The 21738-nt window shown below is 32.5% G+C and overlaps 3 protein-coding genes across 7 annotated transcripts; all 3 read left to right on the top strand.

Annotated features, from left to right (window-relative positions):
• Nucleotides 1–114: 114 nt before the first annotated feature.
• LOC111711694 (uncharacterized) lies at nt 115–5655 on the top strand (the record flags this gene model as incomplete). Its single annotated transcript, XM_023486099.1, is given in 7 exon segments — nt 115–216; nt 441–582; nt 1401–1460; nt 2726–2959; nt 3676–3773; nt 5039–5091; nt 5648–5655. Coding segments are annotated over 7 exon segments (697 nt in total), but the record flags the coding sequence as incomplete, so codon positions are not given.
• Nucleotides 5651–13091, top strand: LOC111711692 (uncharacterized). Its single transcript, XM_023486097.1, has 10 exons — nt 5651–6295; nt 7630–7737; nt 7798–7864; nt 8454–8746; nt 9845–9948; nt 10369–10417; nt 11350–11441; nt 11736–11823; nt 12168–12440; nt 12774–13091. The coding sequence occupies exons 1-9, from the start codon at nt 5669–5671 to the stop codon at nt 12303–12305; spliced, it is 1566 nt and encodes a 521-aa protein (XP_023341865.1). The 5' UTR covers nt 5651–5668; the 3' UTR covers nt 12306–12440; nt 12774–13091.
• Nucleotides 13092–15181: 2090 nt separating this feature from the next.
• LOC111711691 (UPF0462 protein C4orf33 homolog) lies at nt 15182–21306 on the top strand. Of its 5 annotated transcripts, none has more exons than XM_023486090.1 (10): nt 15182–15283; nt 16657–16707; nt 17414–17493; nt 18089–18191; nt 18624–18713; nt 18911–18960; nt 19036–19106; nt 19903–19972; nt 20103–20204; nt 21074–21306. In XM_023486090.1, exons 2-10 carry the CDS (start codon nt 16693–16695, stop codon nt 21123–21125), a joined length of 633 nt encoding a protein of 210 aa, XP_023341858.1. In that variant the 5' UTR covers nt 15182–15283; nt 16657–16692; the 3' UTR covers nt 21126–21306. The 5 variants fall into 5 exon arrangements, with proteins under 5 accessions (XP_023341858.1, XP_023341862.1, XP_023341863.1 ...); XM_023486094.1 differs by having other exon boundaries at nt 18624–18721; XM_023486095.1 differs by lacking the exon at nt 18911–18960 and having other exon boundaries at nt 19055–19106.
• The last annotated feature ends 432 nt before the right edge of the window (nt 21307–21738 follow it).

The following is a 21738-nucleotide window of genomic DNA, read 5'->3' as shown; positions in this document are numbered from 1 at the left end:
GCAACAGATAGAATTAAGATTAGTAGCGATCAAAAGCGCTTTTTTATCGCATTAAGCCTATACCCCCTTTCATTTTTCGCGAACACTCCCTTTAATATGATCTTCCTTATTTAGTACTATCTTGAACCTGCTTGAGGGGTTTGCAAGGTTTGAAAACGATGCAGAACGAAGTTTATTCAGAGCTGTCTCCTTCATACAGGCATTCAATTCTTCCAGGTTTAGTAAATTTAAATAAGAACCTGAAAACTTATAATCGAATGTCGTCTTTGTTCCTTATTGCAGTGCAGTGCATTTGCAAGTTATGAAATCATTATATAGCGACATAATATAATTAAAAGAAAAAAAATTAAGAAAGTTTTACTGTTTTCTGGTTCTCGGATTATTTCTAGTTTTTATTTATGGTCTTTAATCATAAAACGTAAACAAGTTTTGTCGTATAGGTTTCCGCAGTCATTGCTCCGTGAGCACCTGGAGATAGTATCTCAGAACCTGCAGAGCACTAGTCCCTACCTTCCAGCCATCCTCCGCTATATCGACATCTCATCACACATCCTTCAGGGAATGCAAAATCATTCTGCAGAGGTATAAATCACTTATCAAATATTCTGCAGAGGTATAAATCACTTTTTAAATATTCTGCAGAGGTATAAATCACTTATAAAATATTCTGCAGAGGTATAAATCACTTATAAAATATTCTGCAGAGGTATAAATCACTTATTAAATATTCTGTAGAGTGTAAATCCCTTATCAAATATTCTGCAGAGGTATAAATCACTTATTAAATATTTTGTAGAGTGTAAACCCCTTATCAAATATTCTGCAGAGGTATAAATCACTTATTAAATATTCTGTAGAGTGTAAACCCCTTATCAAATAAGTGACAGATTACACTGAAAAGACTTATGATGTAGATAGTGCTGTTTTAGTCAATTTTCGGAAATATAATGCATAATGCGTAATATGTAATAAAATAACGCAAAATATCTCCTTACCTTCCTATCGACTTCAAATGTTCCCAGTGGCTCCAAATATTCCTGACAGCTCTAAAGGTTCATGGCGGCTACAAAAGTTCCTGCTCCAAATGTTCGACTCTAGATGTTCTCTAGATGTTCTCAATAAATCCAGATGACTACAAATGCTCCTAACGACTCCAAATGTCCCCAACAACTCCAGATGTTCTTAAAACCACCAAAAATTCCTAATGACTCCAAAGGTTCCTAACAACTCCAAATTTCCCTTACAACTCCAAATTTGGTCAACACCTCCAAAAATTCCTAATGACTCCAAAGGTTGCGAAATACAACTGTTATCAAAAGTTAATACACTGCATGCATCGATTTCACCTTTTCATTATTTATTTTTTTCGAATGATATTGATTTTTGAATTATTTATTCAGATGGTCGGAGAAGTTGTGGGAAATCTGGCAGTCTTAGACCAGGAAAAAGTCAAGCCAAAGGTGATCAGTTTAAAATAGTTTTCTCAAAATATTAAGATAAATACAATATATGGTATAATGCATGGTGTCCCAAGAAATATGTAAATAAAGAAATGGCCTTCAATGCATCATCTATTTACCAAAATCATTTATTTATAAGGTTAGTACTAATTTGTTTTAGAGATTTTTTGTTTCCAGGACATAACCGGGTTGTTGTGAAAGTTTGGTGTTTCACATTCATCCTTCCACGCTTCATTCATACTGAGAAGAGGGTTGACAGGATATAAGAGTTTCTTAGGCCTGAGAATAGGAGAGTGCAGAAATTCTTCTGATATACTGGAATGAGGCCCGGGTGCCTTACAAACATCACACTCATTGCTTCCAATCATTTATGAGCACGGATTGGATACCTCCAGGTGCCTAAAGCTGGAAACCATAAACTCAGTCTACTTGTCCACTATTCCTCTCTTCATCATAATTCACTTGGATCAATTCCACTTGAAGCTTCTTTCTTGTTGAGTAGAAAGCACGCACCCTTCCGCTGCGAGAGTTGTTGACAGCCGCCCCTCTGTCCTCCTACATCCGTCAGATGGTCATAACTCCTTAACCAGATGTCGGCTTCAGATGTTTTTGAATCCACTTTAGCTTCTTTCTTGTTGAGTAGAGAGCACGCACCCTTTCCCTGCGAGATTTGTTTACAACCGCCCCTCTTTCCTCCTACATCCGCCAGGTGGTCATAACTCCTTAACCAGGTGTCGGCTTCAGATGTTTTTGAAACCACAGGTTTGTGTGGAGTACGGTAATCGAACCCCGTGAACACCAGTATGGATACCAATCCAGTTACTGGCTGTGGAAAAGTTTGCTTAACTTCAGTGAGCTAACGAGAACTGGTGTCACATACTCCCCACCCCACCGAAATGTGTTCATTTGAACTCAACAGATATTTGTTTATAACGAGTTTTTATCGGAGTTTTTTTGACAAATTGTGAACAAAAATAATATTATAAATGCTTTAAAATGATTCAAATAAATCGATTTTTTGCCAAAAACTCTGATTTTTACATCATTATCTTTGTAACCCGATGTTGTTAGCCTTAGATATTTGAAATTTTGAATTCTGTTAGATCAGATTCTATAAGTTTTAAATAGGTAAAACGTCTACTACATATTCAGGTTGCAAAGATATAAAGATTGTAAAATTTGAGTTTTTTGAAAAATTATTTTGAAAGACCGAAAGAAACAAATTCTAATAAAGAAAAACAATGAGAATAAATTTTGTTCTCCAGGCTGAATATAGTATCAGAATACATGCTGAGAGAATGTTAAAGGATTGGTGGAAGGAGCTGAGTGAAGAACTAATCCCAGATTCTATACCTGATCGGTTTATCCTGGTTGAACAGAAACCAGATCTGAACCTGGAGCAGGAGGAGGAGGACACTGAACTTGATCCTGTACAGATCAAGAGACGAAGATCAAATCTTGAAATAATCACGGAAATGTTAAACCATAAAATCGCTGAGGTAACATGTTGTTTTTCTTCCTATTTTTCAATTTATTGCATCATTTTTTATTCCTCCGTCTTAAATAAGATATCCTTTTTTACATGATACATAATAATTAACAAACAATATATAAGAAATGAAAACCAAGGAACCGAGTCTTTGCCACAACATCAAATTTGTCCAATCCCTACATCTTTGCAACCTGATAGTTATATTTCAAGCTTAGAATATGATCTAACAGAATTCATGGTTTGAAAAATCTACGACATTGGGTTGCAAAGATATTTGCATCATAAGATCATGATTTGTGGCAAAAAATTTCTTTTGATGATTTAAAAAAAATAAACAAAGTGCAGCAAATGAAGATGGAGTAGGAGAATTAAATTACAAAGAAAATAAGGGGGTAAATAATGGGGGTAAAAAATGAATCTTTTTTTAGATTTACGCATTCTAGTCTCTTGTAGACAAGGGAATTATGCATTTTGACACATATTTCTGATTCATACTATTCATACTATTCTTTGATTTGATATCTTGGCGCCAGAAATATCAAATTAAGAGATGAAGTTTAGATATTTTCTGCTTGGTTTAGGCAGGAGTAAAGTATGCAGCTATCCTGGAAAAATTAGAAATCAACCTTCTAAACTATTATGCTTGGTTTAGGCAGGAGTAAAGTATGCAGCTATCCAGGAAAAATTAGAAATCAACCTTTTAAACTATTATGCTTGGTTTAGGCAGGAGTAAAGTATGCAGCTTTCCTGGAAAAATTAGAAATCAACCTTCTCAACTATTATGCGGAAAATATTGAAAATGCGTGTAAAACATATTTATGGTAAGAAATTAATTAGACCTTTCAAAACATAATTGTTTTAGCTTTGTTGACTTTGAGTTTATGATTCCTTTGCTAAAATAGTTTTAAAGCTTTTTTTCCGGTTAAAGGGGCTGTTGTTTTAACTTCAATTCGATTAAAGGGGCTGTTGTTTTAACTTCAATTCGATTAAAGGGGCTGTTGTTTTAACTTCAGTTCGATTAAAGGGGCTGTGTTTTAACTTGAATTCAATTAAATGGGCTGTTGTTTTAACTTCAATTCGATTAAAGGGGCTGCTGTTTTAACTTCAATTCGATTAAAGGGGCTGTTGTTTTAACTTCAATTCGATTAAAGGGGCTGTTGTTTTAACTTCAATTTACTTTCCAAGCCCGATTCACAAGGCACTGTGATCGTGCCAGGCAACATTTGTTGCAGAAAACGTGCTGGGTCGACTATACACTGGGTAGTCCTGACAGTACAGAACGATTGAATGTATAAACAGTACACTATACAATCAATGCGTGATGTACCGGCAAGGATCATGCAACTTTTAGACTGGGGTGACCTTTAAACTAATTGTCCCATTCAGATATTGAAAACAATTTACAATTTTTTTTCTAAAGCAGAAATCCGCTAGCTGCACTTAACAGAGAAATGTCGCATGCATTCTTGATTGAACAGAGCTTTTAAGGGACCTGTTGCGAATCGTACATTTCACGTGCAGCCGTAGTTCATTTCAATTTCCGAGCCGGTCAACCTTTCCGGTCCCAGTTTGTACTGTATCGCCCCGACATTGGGTAAATAAAGCAGACACTCCAGGACTAGCCGGTGCAACAAGGTTGATGCGGTCAGACTTTATGTTGAATTTATTTTACTAAAGGGTGTGTGATTTAATTTGAAATTGCGTACGTCTACATTTCCTTTTATCTTTGTTACGATTGAATGGTGGGTTGTCTGCTACTAAAAATACTTATAATAATAATGTATACAAGAATAAGCAAGTGTATTGCACGTTCTAAACTTTAAGAAGTAACATCAAATCAACTTTAACTTTTAAACTTGATTTTGAACTAAAAACTTTATATCAAGTTTTACTGCAGAATACTGATTTGAATATTTATTGTACATAAGTACACTGTACATAATTATGTACATATGTACACTGTACATACTTATATATTTACCCCATTGCAAGCTAAGATGTAAGCAAAAAATTGGACTACTTCTTTATTTTTAAGGGTTATATGTAAATTGCTCAAGATTTATAAATATATATTTGTATTGCTTAGGAGTAGGAGCAAAGTGAATGAATTTATCTCCTCTTTGCCACAACATCAAATTTGTCCAATCCCTACATCTTTGCAATCTAATGGCGTAAACCTTTGATATTTCAAACTTTAACAGAATTCATGGTTTGACATGTTCAAGCTACACATCCTAAGGGATCAAAATTAAATTAATACTAAATGGTTGAACTACCTTGACTAAGTTAAAACACTTGTCTTGTTCGTCAGTTCCAGTTCAAGATAGTTGGTTTGCGTAGTTCAAATGTTTTTAGATATTTATTGAATTTGGTTGCAAAGATTTAAGGATTTAAAATTAGAAAGTCACACAGTGAGAACCAGAAAACTGAGAAATAGGAAGACACGAAAGCAGTGCTTTTTGTATTTGATGTTGTTATAAAGCAAATATTTCTCCTATAGATCACTGATTAAATAAAAAGGGTCTGTTTACGCTGCACAATTGTGTCTCTAATGTGTATTGGACTTTACAAAGTCATAACTTTGGCCTAACAGTCGTCTTCTTATTCCAGAGTTTTCTGGTACTCACTGTAATTTGTTCAGTTCCTTTATATTTTCTTTTAAACAATTGTAAAACCAAAGCTCTAATCTTTTCAGGCGTTTAACTGTTTTTATGGGATGAGAAGGATGGCGGAGAAGGTTGGGAAGGAATACTGTTCTCCTGAGATCCTGTTCCAGGACTATATGGAGGCCTGGGTTGGATTATCCATCAAGAAAGCTAAACTGTATCTTCGTCGGCTCGCCTCGCAAGCCCGGAAAGACGAGATAGATAATATTCATTCTCAGAGCAGACACAGACATCCCTCCAGACAGATTAGTGAGGAGGATTTAATTAACCAACAACTACAAACCTTTAACTTTATCCATGAGAGCTGTTGGACAACCTTCGATGATCTGCCCTTCTCCTCTCAGGAGCTGGAGGTGAAATGTAGTATTCAACTTATTCAAGGATTTAATATCCTAGAGTCAAGGTTTGTAACGGAGAAGACGAATATGTATCTGGAGGACGAGGTTCTGGATGCAGATGAGATGATGAAACTAATCAAACTCCTGGACGGACTAAGGGAGAGGTATCTTGTAGCCGGAGATAGGCTTCATCTTCTCTACTCAAACTCTCAGTTGGAGAAGGATAAGGAGAAGATTGCTGAAACCTTCCCAACCCTGGAAAATATGAAAAGAATGCTGAATGAACAGATTCAAGCAAGAATGGAAAATTATGCACATTCACATTCAGCAAAATTTCGGGTAAATGGTTCTTATCTTTTATTCTTTTATTCAATACTAACATGGGAACCCAGCGTTGCCCAGGGTACTCTAGCTACTCCCGCCGTTTACCCGCACTTGGTCTTTAATTACGATTTTGCTTTTTCCCCTGTAAAAGTCGACCCACTAAACTCAATCTCAAACCAAGCTAAGAACTGCCAAATTTGAGGAAAATCGGTACAGGAGTTCATGAGTTATAATCTGATATCCTTTGTACTGAATACTACTCCTAAACCTGATATCTTATATACTGGATACTACTGGCTCCTTATAATCTGATATCCTATGTACTGAATACTACTCCTAAACCTGATATCCTATATACTGGATACTACTAGCTCCTTATAATCTGATATCCTATGTACTGAATACTACTCCTAAACCTGATACCCTATATACTGGATACTACTAGCTCCTTATAGTCTGATATCCTATGTACTGAATACTACTCCTGAAACCTGATATCCTATATACTGGGGCTACTATACTAGCTTCTAAACCTAATATCCTATAAACTGGAAAATATTTCTAGACCTGATATCCTATATAGTGGATACTATTTCTAAACCTGATATCCTACAGTGGTAAGTGATTATATCAATACAATGAAGACGACTTTTTATTCAAATTTTGATGTATATTAAGCTGCTAAACATCAAGGAAACACATAACCATAGAATTCAAGAGAAGCTGTCAATAAAAAGAAGCGTCCATTTGATTACTTTTGAACTTCATTGTATAGATATAATCGCTTACCACTGTTTATACTGAATACTACTCCTAAAACCTGATATCCTATATATTGAATACTACTCCTAAACCTGATATCCTATATATTGAATACTACTCCTAAATCTGATATCCTATGTACTGAATACTAATCCTAAACCTGATATACTATATACTGAATAGTACTCCTAAACCTGATATCCTATATACTGAATACTAATCCTAAACCTAATATCCTAAATACTGGATACCACTAGCTCCTAAACCTGATATCCTATATACTGGATACTATTCCTAAACCTGATATCCTAAATACTGGATACTACTAGCTCCTAAACCTGATATCCTATATACTGGATACTATTCCTAAACCTGATATCCTAAATACTGGATACTACTAGCTCCTTAACCTGATATCCTATATACTGGATACTAATCCTAAACCTGATATCCTTAATACTGGATACTACTAGCTCCTTAACCTGATATCCTATATACTGGATACTACTCCTAAACCTGATATCCTTAATACTGGATACTACTAGCTCCTTAACCTGATATCCTATAAATTGGATACTAATTTCTAGAGATATATAACAGAAAAAGGAGAGAACAAGTTGGTAACTGGAGCTTTGGTTCTCTTAGACAAAGAAATTCATATTATTTCCAATAAATTCAAGCTTACTAAAAATCAGGTGAGTTTTTGTGCAAATTTTTTTATTTATTTTTACTTTTTTCATCTTTGTTTAACTTAGAACTTTGAGAACTACAGGAAATCTGTTTGCCTCCTTCTTTGGAATAAGTTTGAAAGCGAACTGTTAGGTAGGAAAACTATATTTGAAATAATTAAAGGGACTACTTTTTTTGCATAAATCCCGCTGGGTCAACTGCACAACGGGTACACTAGAGGGGCTGGTGCGAGTATATGTGTATCACTCAGTAACCTCAGTATGTAGTACAATGGTACGATTACAGTAGATCGGTAAATCCTTGTACCGAGTTGGACCTGTTTGATATAAATTTTGAATGTTTAAGGTTTAACACTCTGTACCCATTTCAAGTTCTGGTCTTTTGTAAACAATCTAGCTTACCGAAAATTAATATAGGAATTGAAGACTCGAATTTTTTAAACCTTACTTGGCAGCCTCTTCGTGTAAAATACAGTGAAAACCAGAAAACTGTAGAATAGGAAGACGACATTTTCGGAATACTGAAGTGCATTTGATGTTGTTACAAAGCAAATATAGCATTACTAGTAAGTTATTAATCACTTATTGAGTGAAATGGGTTTTACACTGCATTATTGCTGTGTCTCGTGCTCATTGAGCTATCAAAAGTCATAACTTGAGTTTACAAGTCGACTTCATATTCCAGAGTTTTCTGGTTCTCACTGTAGTCTTCATTATCGTAGATTTCTTCTCCATGAAAAAGCAGCGAAATAATGAGAAAAATAAACCATCGAGGTTTAATTATCTCCGGGACGGAATATCTGATGTTATTGCCTTCAAACAGCAAGCTATGAAGGAGGAGGTGATGAACTACTCCAGCTCTACAGCACTACTGGAGATGGAGGAGGAGCTGAAGTTCCTGACAAGCAGCTCCAAGTCCCTGATTTCCAGGTTCCTGAGGATGAAGGAGGAGTATGAGGATAATCAGGAGGTTTATGATGGTCTCCTGCTCAAGTATAGACTAGGATATTGTCAGGTAGTTACTTCTTTTAAACAAAAACTAAGTGACAGAAAACACATCAACGACCCAAAGTCAAAAAAGTGGTACATAAATGATTCACAACGTTAGCCTTATCTAAACATCTCTAGAAGCAATTAGAAGATTTTAAAGGAATTGAATTAAAATTTTCCAATCCCTATATCTTCGCAACCCAATGGTGTAAACCTTTGATATTTCAAACTTAAATTAATTGAGTTAACATAATTAATACTTTGAAATATGTAAGATCTTCAACATTGTGTTGCAATGATATAAGGATTAGAAATTAGTGTGAAAAAAAAATCCCTTATCTAATATAATGGTCTCATCGTATTGAAAGAACAACGAGCTATACGATACTGTGTTTTTTAAAAGCGTAGAAGTGTGTATCATTCACAGCAGTTGTTTATTAAAAGGGTCTCATAAAGTTGTCAATGTATCTTCTTAGATAAAGATTTTTCCTTTGCTAGCTTGCTCCGGAAATGAACAAAGAAATTGAACACTTGCTTCAACCTTTCTTAACATCTGATAATTAATGTATTCAGTAAATTATTTAAGATTAAAAAGCCAAGTTTAAAATATCGAACGTTTACAACATCAGGTTTAAGATAAATAGAGTTTGAAATGAGGGTTTAGTTTCTTTGTAAGATTTTCCAAATAAACATGGGAATTAAATGACCACTTCTATATCGTCTTTGTTCCATGCGGGATTATTTTATAAAAATTAATTTGTAGTATCACAGTTAAAACACATAAAACTAGTAGTTTAGGGATTTCCAAAATGTTGTCTACCATTTTTTCACCATCAAATTTGACGTCCAGATTCCAGTTAATTCAAAATCAAGAAAACAGTTTAATATCTCCGTCAATGTTAAAGGTACAAAGAAGGTAGACCACATTTTGGAAAGCTCATTAGACGTAAAAATGTTTTTATGTACTTTATGCTATTTATCAATTATCGGAAATCAAAGACGATATTCAAGTAGTCTCTCAATTCCCATGTTTATTGGGACACCCTGTAGCAGAGTAGAATTTATTGGGACACCCTGTATGTATTTTATCTACTATGATTTATTGAGATATCCCTGTAACTAGGAAGAAAACGAGATTGCACTTGAGATCTGCTCCATCCAGCATTTAAATAAAGAGGGGAAAGACAAGATTACTCTAGAGTTCAGATCTACATTCTTCCCTCCCAGGTTCTAGTAGAGATACGTTTTTTAAAAAAATCCAAGCTAATGAAATCGGCATGGTGTATCATGGAGAAAAAATGCTACACTAAAGGTTTGCATTTTCGGGCTTGTCAAGAAATGTGTAAACGTGGGGTCGAAAGAGATGGCTTTTATACTTAGATCTATCTAACCAGAGCTGGGAACTTTAGAATTTGATACCCTTAATCCCGATCGATTAATCTGAATATCCAATGTAGAAACTATCTGCTTAATCCATTCTTTTTATCCCTGGTAGATTCCCACTAAAAAGAGCTTATTAAATGGCGCGAAAATTTCACATTTTCTGATGATCTTATATATATGGGTTGATTATTTACATTTCCCTGAACTAAACTTGATTTAAGATTTGAATAATATTTGTTGATTATATTTTAATTCTATTTAAAGAGGAGATCATCTTGGAATTGAAAAGAAAAAGAGCTATGTCGTTGATCAGGAAACATTTTCATAAATATTTTTTTTAACGCTTAACTTTAGTATAGGCTTACCCACAAGGGACTGTAAAACGACCCAAAACTCTAAAAATATGACGATTTAAAGATTAAATTTTGGGTTCTCCAGTAAATTGAGTATAATAAAACACAGAAATAAGTCAATTTCGGTCTACAAAGAATTAACATTGAATTCAAGAAAACGGAGTAAATTCCGTACAATCGTCTCTGAAATCTCATTCTTTGTGGGTGGTTAAGATTTTTTGTGGATTTCTTAAAAAATTATACTTTAGTATTTCATGCATAAAATTATAATTAGTAATAGTAAAGATCTCCACATCCACTGTGGCACTGGCATGTTTTAAATTTGAGGGTTTAGTGTTTGATCCCTTCTGGGGTTGATCAAACTATAACAAAAAGAAATCAATTTAAGCCTTTGACAACAAAAGATCCAGGAATTTACAATCCAAAAGTTTCAACCTCAGAAAGAATTTTTGTTCATTAATTAAAAGTTTTGATTTCAAAAAGAATTCCTAATTTATAAAAGTTTTGACTTCAAAAAGAATTTCTAAATCATAAAAGTTTTTACCTCAGAAATAATTTCTATTTATTAAAGTTTTGACCTTAGAAATAATTTTATTTATAAAAGTTTTGACCTCAGAAATAATTTCTATTTATTAAAGTTTTGACCTCAGAAATAATTTTTAATTATAAAAGTTTCAGAAGAAGAAAGAATTTTTATTTATAAAAGTTTCAGAAGAAGAAAGAATTTTTATTTATAAAAGTTTCAGAAGAAGAAAGAATTTTTATTTATAAAAGTTTCTAAAGAAGAAATAAATATTTTTAAATCCTGGTAATTCAGCTGCAGAAGAATGTACTGTATTAATGTTTTTAAATTAAACAAGAAAACTGAGAAAAAAACTGAAAATGACGTCAGGAGAGCTGGGTGTTTGATGTGAGTGATAATGACGCTGGATTGGACAGGCTCATATTTTCCTACTCATTAGACCATATTTTCAGTAGAAAAAGGTAAATTGCTAAATTTTAAGAAATTTTCAAATATTTATTTTTCCTTAAGTAAAAGAATACTATTGTTCAGTGTAAAAGAATATAACTTTACCTATAGTAAAAAAAGTAGTGTTTAAAAAAAAGAAAATAATTTTCCTAAAGTAAAAAAAGTAGCTTTTAGTGAAGAAGATAATATTTTTTCCTAAAAAACTATTGTAAAGTGAAAAAAGAAGATTATTTTCTCTGAAGTGAAACAATTATTGTTCAGTGAAAAGAAATTTTTTTTTTTTAAGTAAAAACTAAATTTTTGTTCAGTGAAAAAGAAGATTGTTTTATCTGCGTGGATTTATTTAAAAAGCAAACTTTAAAATCCTCAGTTATCCTCGGTGATGCAGTTTTTCAGGTTAGTTTTATTTGTCTTGGAACCAGGAACAAAATTTAATGAATAGTAAAAAAACGCTGAACTACGTGATTGAACCAGTCGGTTTATGTTCCAAGTAGTAGTTCAACTATTCTCCGGAGTTCAAATACCTCTTGATATTAATTTAGTAACCGGGAATTCAGATATACCAGGGTATACTGGAGCATACCGCAGTGTATCGGATTAAACCAGTATAAACGGTATACCTGAGTATACCAGTATATCTGGTTTAATGTATACTCTGTATAAGTGTGTAGGAACGGAGAACTACTACCAGATATACCGGAGTATACCAGTATATCTGGTTTAATGTGTACTCTGTACAGGTGTGTAGGAACGGAGAACTACTACCAGATATACCGGAGTATACCAGTATATCTGGTTTAATGTGTACTCTGTATAGGTGTGTAGGAACGGAGAACTACTACCAGATATACCTGAGTATACCAGTATATCTGGTTTAATGTGTACTCTGTATAGGTGTGTAGGAACGGAGAACTACTACCAGATATACCGGAGTATACCAGTATAACTGGTTTACAGAGTAATACTCATATGTCAACAAAGATGATGAATAAGGAAGGGGATGAAGTTTACAAGTAAGATTTTAAAAATAATTTCTAAATTTTTTTAACAGAATCTTTTTTTTGGAGCTTTCTTCCGACAATTGTTTTGTAAGATTTATCAAAACAACGTTTAGTGCAGTTTAAATTATGATTAAAGGGACTGTAAACGGAATCTAAAGTGAGTCTCTATTCATTGACGGACACTTCATATTTACAACAATGTTTTTCTTTGATAATTTTAAAATTGATTATTGTAAATTGTTGTTTCTCTTTACTTTTGTAAACCGTTATGCCCCTCTTTAAATATAGTGTCACATGAAATTACAACATGAAATTGACATTTGACAATAAAAAAATATCTTCCAGGTCCCGTGAATACCTGGAGTTAAGACAGAGAAAAGACGACCTCGCCAAATCCTTCATAAAATGGCAAAATTCAGAGAAAAACAAGGAACGAGATGATCCCATATAGGGATCATGAAAACAAGGAACGAGATGATCCAATATAGGGACCAGGAAAAGTTGACTCTCGATTCTGAAAAATATTGTTGCTAGTGACGATATTGTAAACTATTTTTGTGCTCTGCCGCAATGAAAATTGTTGTAAAGGAATCGAGTTTTTGCCAAAAATTCTGATACAATTTGTCGTAGACCTTAGATATTTCAAACTATAAATTCTTATAGGGCAAATAAACTAAGTTTGAAAAATCAAAGGATTGCACCATCAGGTTGCAAAGATATTGGGATCAGAAAATTTTAATTCGTGAGAAAAACTCAATTCCTTTCCAAACATATAAACCTTTTGGAAAGCTCGGGAGTCGTCAATGAATTTCGACTAGTGTCTCTTCATTCTCATATTTCTTTGATGTTTGTTTACAAACTTTAGGTCTCTACCTCTGAAAGAGTATACACCGTTTAGCATTTATTATAAAAATTGTATTGTTCTTTGTAAATTGTACAATTGACGTTTTAAAGTTTTAATGTAGGGAACATTAGCATTGGATATACAGAGCGTCCCATTTACTAGATTTGCTCCAAGCTTTAACGCCAAAATACGCACATTTTGTTAAAAAACCTTGTTTTTCTGCATACAAATCTTCATATTTTTTTTAATTTTCTGATTAGTCCCAGAAATCGCAATTTAAAGCTATAAGACGATCCAATATGATGTGGGACACCCTGTATGTATACTGAGGCCGAATTTGGAGAATTTGAGCCGCAGCTTAAATTTGAGACTCGGCTCAAATATGGTTGCTTCCAGTTAAAATTATATTCAATATTTCAAGATTTAAGCCGACGCTTTATTAAAACCGTTTTAGGCCGCTGGCGGATTTGAGACGCGGTTCAACTTCATTAAATTCGGACTCGGGTACCAATAATTTGGTGTAAAAATAGATTGGGTACAAACTACGGGTCAATAGAAAAATTTTACAAAAATTACCTCAAATATTTCAAAATATTTCAGCTGATTGGAAAGTTTATTTCTTAAAGAAAAGTACTTTTTATAGTTCTGAATAACATCTATCTACAAACTAAATTGTACATGAATAGATGAGCATCTTAGGGCTAGAACTACACATTTATAGGTTCATGAGACAACTGTACGGGTATTTACATGCACTCCCAAAGGAATTGAGCCTTTGCCACAAAGTCTGATTTTCTAATCACTATATCTTTGGAACCAAATGTTGCAGACCTTAGATATTTCAAACTATGAATTCTGTTAGATCAAATAATCTGAGTTTGAAATATCAAAGGTTTACAACATCGAGTTCTAAAGATATTGAGGTTCAAATATTTGATTTTGTTCCAAAGACTCAATTCCTTTGATTACCAAATCATCTATCTTTACATGAACTCTCTGATTTGATTACCAAATCATTTAATAGCCAATGAAAAGACTTTTCACTAGAATAAAACCAAATTTCCCTTTCAAATTATCTTATCTACAGAGTTTGTCTTTATTAGCATCTTTTATTGGTAATCTTGTAAAATAAAATAAAGGAATTGAGTTACAAACAATGATTTTCTAAGCTCCATATCTTTGTAACCAAATGCCGTAGACCTTGGCACTAGATATTTCAAACTATGAATTCTGTTAGATGAAAAAATCGAAGTTTGAAATATCAAAGGTATACACCATCAGGTGGAAAAAATATAGGTATTAGAAAATCAGAGTTTGTTACAAAGACTCAATTCCTTTGTTCATGTATACTGCAGCACCATGTAGTTTTAAATCTGCAAAATCCATTATTTCCATCTGGGCTATAAATTAGGTTTGTACCTGGAAGTTTAAGTAGAGCTTTTACAATGTTTGGAATTTAAACATTGCGTAAAATGGACAAAAAATCGTAAATTAAAAAATGCAATTTTTTTACATTAATGACACCTTATCTTCTGTGAACAATACCTTCAATGCACAAAGAGTTGTTGAGAAAACAAATTTTAGAACTGTCTGTTTAAATAACTGTTATTTTTATTTGTAAACCAGATTGTATTAAAGGCAAAACTAGGGAGGGGACGGGGTAAGGGTGGAGGTAATTAATCTCACCCTCTCCTCAAATACAACCTAATATAAGAGTAATAAGAGTAATTTATATATACATTACTCTTATTAAAACTGCAATCAGACGTTAAAAAATTTAGATCTTAATAAAAACCCTTCAGAACTCATAGTTTTGCCCATGTTTTTTTTTAATATTATATATATGAATTAATGTATATTGCATAATAAATCATTCTGAAATCCAACAATATTCAAACAACGTTTTAATTACAAATCTATTTTTTACAGAAAAATGTGTTAAATGTCAGAGAATCCGAACTGCTATTACAAAAGAAACAGTTTATTAAATTTGATCTAATTTGTGGAGAAGGTAAACCGTGCGTTAAGAACCAATTGGTTTTTATTTTAGTTTTCTATGCATTTTAGTATTTTAACAAAAATACTGACATTAAAAAATTATAGATAAACCGTTCTGAAGTTATATTTATTGTTAAAAAATGTATACAAATGTTTTTGCTGAAAATAGTGTGAGAAACCAAGAAACTATAGAAGTCTCCTTTATTTTAATATTTCTCCTTAAAAGCAATGGAACTGAGATTTTACCACAAAGTCAAACTTTCTAATGCCTATATCTTTGCAACTGGATGGTGTAAACATTTTATATTTCAAACTTAGACACTTTGATCTAACAGAATTCATAGTTTGAAATATCAAGGGTCTACAACATCGGGTTGCACAGATATAGAGATTCGAAAATCAGAGTTGGTGACAAAAACTCAATTCCTTTTGAAACAAGATATGGAAAGAAAGCCGTGCACTGGTCCTATGGATATAGTTTCACTGAGTTTATATACAAAACACTGCAAACTGGACATAAGGGGATACTGGTACGACTTTGTGATCTCGTAGCTTCTCTAGTCTAGATTTTATGCAAAAGTATGAAAGAAAAATTATCCGGTTACATATTAGAAATTCAAAATATTTTGTTTCATCTCAATAGCTTTACAATAAGAGGAGTTAGGATTGAAAGATTATATATTTTAGTCTTATAATTTACTGTCGTTTGACGAGAATATTTACTGTAACTAGTCTGATTTTTGTATAATTTTTAACATTCAATTTTATAATTTCCTAATTATATTAATTTTTTCTCCAAATCAAATTAGTTCCTAGGGCTTTATTTACATGAATTTACATTTAAATGACCGCGATACAACGATACTTTTGATAGATAGTGGATTTTAAGTAGTATCTATCTATGCAGTTCTGTTTTTATTATTATCTTTATTTATAACTTCAGAACACATTTGGGAGTTTTTCAGCTGTTGTGTTTAGTGTTTAAAATATAATCGTTCAAAGATATATAAATTTTGATGATTTAGAAGAAGTACAAGATTAAACATTTTTCCTTTATAGTATTTTAAAAATCCAGTAAATATAATGTGTTTTTTTCATTATTAGCATTTGTGACACGTAAGGTTTTTTGTAGTTGAAAAAAACTATTAAAAAGTAAATCATTTACTATTAATCAGACAATTTTGCAATCTAATTTTACATATATGGTTAATTAAACGATAATAACAAAATAAACCTAGTCCTGTCAATTCAAAAATGTGGTCTGCCTTTATTTTGCGTTTAAAATTGCCAGATATATAGTCGTCTAATTAACTGTCAATGTTTATGACTGTATACAAAATTTAGTTTTATATAGTGTAAAATATATATTTTTGCTTTTGATTTCAGATATCATACACTTGGTTTGAACTTTACTGTTATAGGATGTTAGATAAAAAGGTAAATACTTCTGTTTGAAATTTTAAACTTTGTACTGTTAAACCCTAAACAAGCCATACATCGAAAGAATTCATCAAATGTCATATTCTTCACTTTCTAATAATGGAATGTTGCAGATATTTAGCTTTTTAATTAAATGATTATATGGAGCTCTTTCAAACTGTTCTGGCATATTCATGGCTATTTATTTATTTTCGCAAATACTGAGATTTACGTAAAATACTAAAAATTGTAAATTGTAAAATAGTAAAAATTGAAAATTGAGTGACGAATTCGAGATCGTCTTTGTTAAAAGATTTCAATATCTGATTTTAAAAGCCATAATCTAATTATGTCTGCTAGAGTTTATTTTATGAAATCAGTAAAAGTCTGTGTCTACTGTCTATAATTTATCTGCAAGCTAGATGAATAATAAAGAAGGACAAGTTTCTTTGTTTACTGGAATTTTTCATTTTAAGTACAACATTACTATTAGAAATAAAATCATCACTCAATTCCCATGTTTATTGGGACACCCTGTAAACGCGGAGATATATAAGCACTAATCAGTTTATTTATTTTTTGAAGTTTACATTTTATACATGTAAACATTCTTACATTATTTCTAATTTCGTCATTTCCTGTTTTTTTTGGGACATCCAATGGCCTTAAAAGTAAAAAGCTGTATCAGAATGTTAATTCTTAGATTGCAATTTTTCTAATTTAGGAAATAGAGTTGGAGGTTGGATTATCTTGGGATGGAGAAGAGAAAATAGAAAACTCTGCCAAAATATTTCTGTCTGCAAGGTTTAATTTTAATGATTATTGACCATATTTTTACTAATATTATTTTTATTTGCAGCATTATTATTTGTATCGCTCCCCCTTAGAGCAAACTGTAATAAGCAGTCAATAGTAGAATTCGATTGTTCTCTTCCTTAGTTATTTTAATCAAAAAGCATAACCGCTCAGGACCTTTTTTATTTGTAAAGCTTTTATCTCTAAAAGATAAAATATTTCGTTTTATCTCTGTTTGTCTGTTTGTTTGTTTGTGCTGTTATTACTCAGGAACTCCTGTACCGATTTGCCTCAAATTCTGATTCGGGAACTTTTGAGAGTCACGTTAATGTTCTTAGCTTGGTTTAGAGATTCTGAATTGAGTAGGTCGACTATTATTTCGAAAATTTAGTTTCCCGGTATAATCGACCAAGTGCGGGTAAACGGTGGAAGTAACTATGAGTAACCTGGGCAACGTTGGGTTCCCAAGATAAACACAGCTTGAACGATTTGTCTCAAGTTTTTATCGGAAAACTCGGCAGAACCACAGCAGTGTTTTTAAAAAGTGAAAGTTTAGTTTCCAGGCAAATTTGTGTTTCCCAAGTTAAAGTAATTTTTGTTGCAGTGGAGATGACCTGGCAGTGCGACTAGTTGCACCCTACTACGGAGATCTAGCCCCACCTGGCGGTCAACCGGGGGAGCCTTACTCTAATCTCTGGGATTACGAGGTCAATATAAGTTACAAGTTTATTTAAGAAACATTAGATTGCATTTTTATTCGTAAAAAATCTATTTTTTTCTTGAAAAATTATTTTAAACATAATTAAAAACCTTTCTCCTTTCCTTCTTTCTCTCCCACCTTCCTACCCTGTTCGGAATATTTTAATCAATCATTCAAAACCTGTCAAAAACAGCTTAAGAAGTCTTATATTCTTATTTTCCTGAACGATACTGAAGAGTACCTGGAGCTAGAGTTCAGTCCTAATCATATTGTTTCTCCAGGTGGTTGAATTATTCTTCCTGAAAGATAAAGAAGAGTACCTGGAGTTAGAGTTTGGTCATAATAATATTGTTTCTCCAGGTGGTTGATTTATTCTTCCTGAACGATGCTGAAGAGTACCTGAAGCTAGAGTTCATTCCTAATCATACTGTTTCTCCAGGTGGTTGAGTTATTCTTCCTGAACGATGCCGAAGAGTACCTGGAGCTTGAGTTCGGTCCTCACGCTCAACACTTAGTTCTCCTACTCAAGGGAACCAGGAATATTGTCAAGTACGTTTAAAGGGACAGTCTTTTTAATTTCGAGTGAGTTTTCATTTAAAGATGGGTTTGCCCGAAGTACAACGGTTTTTATTATTTAAACCTTTATCAGAAGATATAATTGTTTTTAACTAGCTTGAAAAGTGTTTGAAAGGGTTAAACATAGATAAATAATTCATCCTGGTTTAGACTAGATGCTGGGTGCATCGTTGTGAAAGAGTCATGCTACAGCATAAATGGAATACTTATTTTAATACTTTTTCAAATCTTCATAATTAAAATAGTTTTGAAACATGATTACTGTTTGTATTAAGGCAAAAACTACCTTTACAGTACACTGCTGAAATCCAGGGACATGTTTGGACAGGGTCGGCAATTATTCCAGGTATAGAGTTACCCACCAAGGTTGAAACTATAAAGACGACCTGAATTTTTTTTTATCTGACGTTTGCAAGGTTGAATTAAGTCTTTAACAATTGAATACAATCTTTTTTTAGCTTATATATTGATTAGGAAAAAAGTTTACGATTGCAGAGAATAATAAATATAAGAAAAAAGACAGTATAAATTCTGTTCAGTAGTCTCTGAAGTTTCATCCTTTGTAGGTAACCCTGTATGAACGGAAAGCTGCGGTCCGTGCAATTTAGAGTATAAAACTTAAAATTCAATACAAAATGGCCGACATTCATACTGATAATGAATGTGTTTAGGTTGCTTATCATTTGTGTTACTCTTTGATCCCTTTTTAACATTTAAGATTTTCTTTTACTCTTGTTTGGCTCCACAAAAATCTGTGCAGTCCAATATATTTTAGAATTTTAATCTCAGATTATTTTACTATTTTCCCTACTTACTTTACTATTTGATTAGGCAGGTACCCACAAAGGATGAGACTGTAAAGACGACCGGGAACTCTTAAAACGTCACAATTCCAAGACCAAATTTTGTCTTTTTTTTGCCTCAAATATAGTAACCTATTGGCTTATTTAATGATTTGGAAAAGAAACAAACAAGTCTACAATTGCATGGAATCGTAATTATAAGAAAAACAGCCATTAAAAATTTCTGAAGTATCATCCTTTGTAGGTAACCCTGTATCTGAATAATGAGACAGCACGCAAAATTAATTATACCCTTTTAATAAGATTAATGTGATTTCATTTACTATTTCTTATTTCTAGGTTCCTATTTTCCACCCATATGCACGAAAATTAATGGCTACGCTATCCACGGAACAGGAAATAACAGGAAGTAAGACGACATTATTTAAAACGTTTTTTTTCAGCCATTTTGAATTAGATTACAGAACATCTTGTTGTAAAAGGTGTCAAACAAAAATCGATAAAAGAATTATATCTTAAATAAAAATACTTTTTTTCAGATATGAGGCTGTTTTTGAGGTGGCTGGACCTCAGCCAGACTTCCACAGAATTCATAAATTCGGAGCTTTTAATCTAGCTGACATCTTGGTTTCAAACTCAAGGTTGTACTTCAAATTTAATAAAAATCCTGGTTTTCTTAGATTGATTATTTGAAAAAAAATATTCCTCTGAAATAATTTGACAAAGACAAAAATGTAGATACAGCGTAACTATTTTTCTGTTTGCAGTTTATTTCGTTTAAAAAATCTTTTGCTCAAATATATTTTACTTTGAGGTTAATTTTAATATAATATGACTCCTATACAATATTATATTTTTGTCTTTGGTATTAAGCAACTTAAAAAAATCTGGAAGAAGACATTCTAAACTTTTTACCAACTGTCATGTTTCGTGGGACACCCTGTAGAACACTGAGGAAAAAATGTCGTCTTTGTTCTTCCTTTTACTGTGTCTCTTCGCTAAGGATTTTATGGTTTTAAATTAAATATCTCTAAAAATTGGTCAAGGACATGCAGATTTAATGAAGAGCGAGTGGAAGTTAAACCCCGTACTGTCGGCTAAACCAGTTCCTGTGCGATCTGGGTCAAGTAAAAGGGAAGAAGTTCAATTAGATCTCCGTGGTTCAATTAGATCTCCGTGGTTCAATTAGATTTCCGTGGTTCAATTAGATCTCCGTGGTTCAATTAGATGTCCGTGGTTCAATTAGATCTCCGTGGTTCAATTAGATCTCCGTGGTTTAATCAATTTTCTTCTTTCATTTTAATCTAGCATCAGGGCATTTTTGTAGTTATATGGTAGATTAAAAAATTCATTTAAAAAGATTGAAAGAAAATAGTAGACAACAAAAATTCCACTGTTTTCAGGTTCTCGCTGTTTTTATATATTAACTTTTACTTTTATCATCTATTTTAAATTTCTAGATTTTATTTTTATCATCTAAAAGACTATAATATTTTGAATTTCTTTCTAGATCTGACCATTCAAAAATCTGGGAAGGAGTTCTCAGCGAAGACGACAAATAGAGAAGACGTAACTTTGGCAGTTTTATTAAATATTCTAGAAAATACATTTTTTATATTCAAAATATCTCAATTCAATTCAAAATTCAGTGCAATTTACTGTACACAGTATAGTAACATATATAGTACGTTTGTAGAACTTTTTAATTGTGTATAACTTGTTCAATAAAAATTTATTCATTTATTTATATTTCAGTGTCCGAATTTAATGAATTTAAGCCCCGTCTCAAATCCCCGAAAAACCTGTTTTAATTTGAGCGCGGCTTGAACCTTGAAAAATTGAGTAAGTGGAACCAACCATATTTGAGCTGCGGCTTATAATTCTTTAAATTCGGCTTCAGGTTATTTTTTATACAATTTTACATAATTTTTTAAGGCGAAATCCAGAAATACGTAATTATATTACTTCATTTAATAAATAATAGCGGTATGCGCTGATGCAAATACAGTTTTCAACAGTTTGTAGAAAAATGTATTAAAGTTTTCTCACCTTAATTATTTACGACACAATGAACAAGTATAATTATACACACATGATACAGTGGAATAGGAATAAGCCATTATTTGATTCTGGTTTGTTACAATTACAAAGCACAACGTCTCTAGTAACTTATTA

Source organism: Eurytemora carolleeae, unplaced genomic scaffold (assembly GCF_000591075.1).
Source record: "Eurytemora carolleeae unplaced genomic scaffold, Eaff_2.0 scaffold1192, whole genome shotgun sequence".
NCBI classification, from domain to species: domain Eukaryota; kingdom Metazoa; phylum Arthropoda; class Copepoda; order Calanoida; family Temoridae; genus Eurytemora; species Eurytemora carolleeae.
The sequence above is the reverse complement of the archived record's forward strand: the minus strand, read 5'-3'. Positions and strand labels throughout refer to the sequence as shown.